The 5,976-nt window shown below is 34.0% G+C and overlaps 1 protein-coding gene across 1 annotated transcript; it reads right to left on the minus strand.

Moving 5' to 3' along the window:
- Window positions 1-868: 868 nt before the first annotated feature.
- Window positions 869-2,814, minus strand: LOC112749165 (uncharacterized). The gene is made up of 4 exons (XM_025797428.1): window positions 2,432-2,814; window positions 2,072-2,349; window positions 1,834-1,993; window positions 869-947 (listed from the first exon to the last, which is right to left on the minus strand). Exons 1-4 carry the CDS (start codon window positions 2,812-2,814, stop codon window positions 869-871), a joined length of 900 nt encoding a protein of 299 aa, XP_025653213.1.
- Between the last annotated feature and the right edge of the window lie 3,162 nt (window positions 2,815-5,976).

Consider the following 5,976-nt stretch of genomic DNA (forward strand, 5'->3'; position numbering starts at 1 on the left):
AATAAAATGAGCTTGTTCTATTCTGCTTTTGCTTTTATTTTGCTTTTTAATTATTTTTAATAATTTTTTAATTACTAAAATCTTATTACTAAAATATAGACACAACAAAACTAATCATATCTCAACAGTACTATATGCAATTTTTTTCCTTAATCAGTGACAATGTGTCATATTGTTTCTCTCATTATGTAGAATCATTCGCTTGGAAGACCATCATGTATGGATGAGTTTTTTTAGTATACTCATACTCGCAAAGAGGATAGGACTCAATGGGTTGATGAACACTCCCGAAAGACAAAGGTAACTTACCTTTATTAATTGTAACTATTTTGTTATCTAATTGTTATGCCTTATTAATACTTATAGTAGTTTATCAATCATTTCTCCTCATTGTAGGATATATTTCAAGAGCGTATGCTTCAGGCTGAGCAAGAACGGAAGGCTACTATAGAGGCTGGTGTAACGGATCCACCGCCTGTCTCTGAGGAAAGCATATGGATTGAGACAGTGGGTGGAAAACAAAGAGGTAGGGTATATGGTATGGGTGAGGTAAGGGACTCTTCCATGGTGCGGCCTCGAGTTGATGGGCCAACCACGACCACCAGCGCTGATGTTTTGGATCTTAGAGAACGAATCATAATACTCAATAGGAAAGTTAAACAACATGCCGCTAAATATAGAGAGCTTGAAGACCGCTACCAAAGGGAGAAAAGAGAGTGGCAATAGACAGTTGAATCCTTGCGTGAGGATCTCAACACCAGTAACTCACAGATGGATCAGTTTAGTCATCAATTGAGCAGCTTGACTGAGTATGTGAGAGCCATGGGTCTTAGTAATTTTGGATCACGTGTTCCCCCACCTCCTCCTTTTACTTTTCCAAGTTCTCAGAAAAGCACAGCTCCAGCCCAGTCCCAACCCCAACTTCAGGTAGAAAACTTCCATCTATTCTGCAGCGACCAGGAAAACCACAGAGTTCTCAAAGGGAGGATGATTCTGATGATTTTGATGACTCGGATAATTATTTAGACGAGTATGAGTAGGTTATTTAATTACTTTACTTGGAATATTTTGTATTATTAGTAGATTGCAATTTAAACGAATATAAGTCTAAGTTTAGTTATTTATCTTGTCTAGAGTCTTTATGTTAGAGGATTATTTATTATTTTGATAAGTTTGTAAACTTATTATCTAATATTTAGTATAAATTTTATTTTTATATTTAAAAGTTTATTTGTCTTGTTATCTATATTCTGTATAAATTTTATTTTTATATTTATTTGCATTAATTGTTTATTATTTTTCAAATAAAAAAATAATTAAAACATATCTATTAAAATTGACGGAATAGTTGTCGCTTTTTAAGTTTAAAATAGACAAGCAAACCCAAATACAGACATAGAATTGTCGGTATATGAATAATAAAATCGACGGCAACCGCGTCGATTTTATTGGATCCAATATCGACAGCAAAGTTGTCGATTTTAGTAAACATATTATAGACAAAGGTATCGTCGATTTTATTTGTATCAAATATCGACAGTAGAGGCGTCAATTTTATATAATAATATCGACGCCCTTGTTGTAAAATTTTAGTAAGAATATAAAATTATCAAACTCATAATATCGCGGTCTTGCTGTCGATTTTTTTAAATTATTATCGACGGCTAGGCTAGCAGTCGATTTTATTAGCATTTTGAAAAATCGACAAGCTTTATAGCGACCAACTCCGCCGTCTATTTTGCCGTCAAATTTCAATATTATAGACGGCTTAGCCGTCGATTAGCCGTCGATTTTAACAACGTTTCTTGTAGTGTCGGGACAGAATTTATATACTCTACCAAGTTTGTCATCATATGTCCCCAACGATGACCCCCATCAAATGCCAACACCCATCTCTCAACACCGATGTCATCACACCATTGATTATATGCCTCACCCCACTCTTTAAGCCTCTGGTAGTTTTTGTTGTACTCTTGTTCCGTCCTAGAATAGCCTGCTCAACAATTCATTTAATCGTAAGCAGATGTCACAAAATTACTATGAATAGAACCATAACAGTGAAATGAAATACCTGTCTTCACCATGAGTTTATGCAAATACGAAGCCTTGAACCTCCTTAAGAAGTTGAACCCAATGTGCCTAATGCAGTACATGTGCCACGCTCTTGGTGGTGACCATGCACCGTTACTGCGAGCTATTGCAGCGTCGATGGAGGTATGGTGGTCAGAAATAATACCCACACCATCCATGGTAACAACATATCTCCGCAAATTGGTTAGGAAAAACTCCCATGCGTCTGCCGTCTCGCCCTCGACTATCGCAAATGCAATTGGTACAATATTTTGGTTCCTATCTTATGCAACCGCAACCAGAATTGCACTTTTATATTTTCCGTACAGGTGCGTGCCATCAACCTGCATTAGTGGCTTACAGTGTCTGAATGCTACAATACACGGATAGAACGAAACTCCAAAAAATGCGGTGCAGAACTCTTACAACTTGAACCTCCTCACTCTCACGATAAACGGAGAGCGTTTTTATTTTAACACGAGACCTCGGCATTTTTACAGTCATTGCTTTCAACCATACTGGCAGAGTTTGGTAAGAAACTTTCCAATCATAGAAAACCTTTGCGACAGCTTTCTGCTTTGCCAACCAAGCCTTGCGGTAACTCACAGTGTAGTTGAACCTGGATTGAACTTCTGTAATAATAGATTTCACCTTTATCGAGGGGCCTGCTTCGACCAACGGCCTAATGGTATCTGCAACTGTGTCTAAGTCCAACTTCGAATGGTCTTGTGAAATCGTGCCCATGGTGCACGTGTGCTTGCCATTGTATCTCTTGATCTCCCAACATACTTTCTTTCTAATCAAGCTAGCTCGGATAAGCCAATTGCACCTGCACCATACCCTTTGCATTTCGCATAGAATGTCTGCGGCTCAGACTCATAAACAATGTAATCAACTCGTCTAGAGATAGTGTAGCTTTTGATTGTAGATATCACCGACTCTCTCGAACCAAATTCCATTCCGACACTAAACTCGACATCCTCCGCCGCAGCGTTGCCTTCACCTACGACATGCGCACCACCATAAGTCAGACAAGGCAAATAAAATAAACACTATAGGAAACTTGAGTTAATAATCATAACATACCCGTATTCGCATACTCAGAAAATTCCGGGGCATGCATGACTTCGAGATCTAGAGTCCGCATAAAAGACGGAACACCAAACGGGTGCTGGCTTACAATCGCATCCGCTTCATTTTGCACCGCCGGATTGCCTGCCAAATCTCCGTCATCATTTTCGTCATCGACTTTATAGTTGGCTTCAAACTTCTCTTTACTGTCATTATTATCTTCTTCCCAATCTATATCCCCAAGCTCATCAATATTGACCTTCTCGCCGACCGCGCCCAACCCTAACTGCTATTCAAACTCAACATACAGCTCTATCATCGGCACGTGAAATCGGGTTTGTTGATAAATACACAATGTCTGCTGCATACTCGCATCGTTAGTGATGAGCATTATTTGAAACTGTATCAACCCACCAAATACTTGCACAGGATTTCTGTATAAAAGGTTGCTCACCCTTTTCAAAATGTGGCTTTGAATGTTACTACAAAGCCCATTTTGCAACTCGACAAAACTCATGGTACATGGAATAGCAAATGACAACAGACATTCACAAACAAAAGTCACTCCTTCATGTGTGTTTGGTATAACTTCACCGTTATAATACACTCGCAAATTTGCAGTATTTTCCATAACTTCAACCTCACCTAATCCGACTTTTTGGACACACCTAACTGCCAAACAAAATTTAGAATTATCAGATATGTGCAACAAAGAAGAATAGGAGGAGGTTGAAGTGGAATGAGTCATTTTGAACGAGTGTTGCTTCGTATTTATAGGCAGGCTTCTCAAATAAAATATATTTTTTAAACAAAACGCAACGTGCGTTTTATGTTTTCCAACAAAAATTCTAATATCTTTAAAACGCAACCTGCGTTTTGGGTCTTCCAAAAATAAAACTGGCGCAAAAAGTAAAACGCATCCTGTATTTTGTTATCTCGAAAAAAAAAAATAAAAATGCTCATCACTAAATCTAACCTGCGTTTGGCCTTTAATGAAATAAAAAAATTAAAAAACTTTCAACAATTAAAATGCACCTTGCATTTGTTTCGATATGCTGAAAAAAATAAAAATAAAGAAAAAAGTAAAACACAGGTTATGTTTTGTGCTGACACCATAACAGTAGATATTTTGTCCATTAGTCCATTTCAACGCACTACACCAAAACCTTTCCCATAAAAAAAAATGAGCCACATAAAACGATAAATATTTTATGCATTACATATTTCGATAAATATAATATTTTAATAATTTAAATAAAAATTTTCACTTTGGCCTCTGATAAAAAGTAAAAATGACATCCTAACACTAAAAAGAAATGTCTCAACCTCCTTTAGCAGTGTTAATAAAAAATGAGTTTTAACATATGATTAAAAAAAACTTCTAAGTCTATCAGAATTTATTTTTTTGTTATCACTTTTAATTATTAATTCAATTTATTTAATCTAATAATTTAATAATATATTTTTAGACCATATTTTTAAATATTAATGACTAATTATTAATAAAAAACAATAAATTCTACCATTTTTCAAAATAAAAAAGAAATACTTAATATAAAAAAGAACCGAAAAAAGGAGAATATAAAATATATTAATTGTTGAGAAGTGGAGCAATCATAGATATTTTGCCCCTTGAAGCACCCTCATTCTATCTCTCCAACACTTCTGCATATTGTTTGACATATGGTTTGAAATTGCCATCTATAATTATTGATAATTGTAACTGCAATATTATTGTTACAATTATTAGTATTTTAAACCACATATCACATCATTTGATTTTGCCATAATCTTGTAAAGGTAAAAACAAATTGTATCAGGATCTGAGGATTATCATAGCAGCATGATGACTCCAATTTCAAGTTGCAAATATACAAAAAAGGGAGCTACTCAAATGAAGATGCAAAAAACATCTTTTTATAAAGATGCTTTGTATAAAAGTGTGATTTATTAATTTGGCCACACTTTAAATAAAAACAACACTTTTATAACATATCAAAATCTAACCCTACATTCCATCATCTAAGGGTCAAAAAGAAAAATCATCATATAAAGACAATTATAATATCTTCATGGGAGTACCCACCAAAAAAAATATTAACACTGCAACGATCCCAATACCTAGTTGGATGGCTGTAATACTCGGCAATCACAACACAAACAACAAGAGTCCTGCTAGGGAGTCAATGAAATATTTGTATAATGTGTATAATGAGTTATATGAGTTACAAAATGAACATTATTCATACATAATATCCAGAATAATCATCCGAATACTAGAAAAAATAAACATCTTATATTATAAAACCCCTCATCCCAAAAGTTTAAAATAATTTTGGAATTCACTAAGAATCGAAAATAGTAAATGAAACACAAACTAACAAGAACCACAATTATCAAAAAAATATTTATATATATTGTTTCACACCCTTTAATATAGGTGGAAGCTGATTGATAGCTAAACCATTAAGTAATAATTTAATTAAATCTATCAAATTATTTAACGTTATCAACTATTAACTTTATATAAAATTAACTACATTTAAATTTCACATTCAACATATATTTTGTATTTAAATATTATTTTATACGAGTGTTGATTGAATTTTGGTATAGGTATAACATGATTGATTAATTAACATAATCATATATAAAGATATAATAAATATATTCTTTCTTTATTGTTTTGAATTACAAATCTATATAAATCTCTACCTTTATAGCTTCCTTGCTAGCTGATAGCCTCATACAATTTTTTTCTTACAACATCAACCCCAAAGCCTAAATCATTATTCCTTACAAGGTTGTTTATAAAAAAATTCTACACCTTGGAAA

This window comes from Arachis hypogaea, chromosome 15 (assembly GCF_003086295.3).
Source record: "Arachis hypogaea cultivar Tifrunner chromosome 15, arahy.Tifrunner.gnm2.J5K5, whole genome shotgun sequence".
Lineage (NCBI taxonomy): Eukaryota > Viridiplantae > Streptophyta > Magnoliopsida > Fabales > Fabaceae > Arachis > Arachis hypogaea.

Excerpts from the sequence above, each read along its gene's own strand:
- LOC112749165 (XM_025797428.1), bottom strand. The coding sequence starts at position 2,814 with ATGGGCACGATTTCACAAGACCATTCGAAGTTGGACTTAGACACAGTT. Across the intron at positions 2,350-2,431 it reads TATTGTAGCATTCAGACACT|GAACCAAAATATTGTACCAA; the intron begins GTAAGCCACTAA and ends TGCATAAGATAG. Across the intron at positions 1,994-2,071 it reads TAAACTCATGGTGAAGACAG|GCTATTCTAGGACGGAACAA; the intron begins GTATTTCATTTC and ends ATTGTTGAGCAG.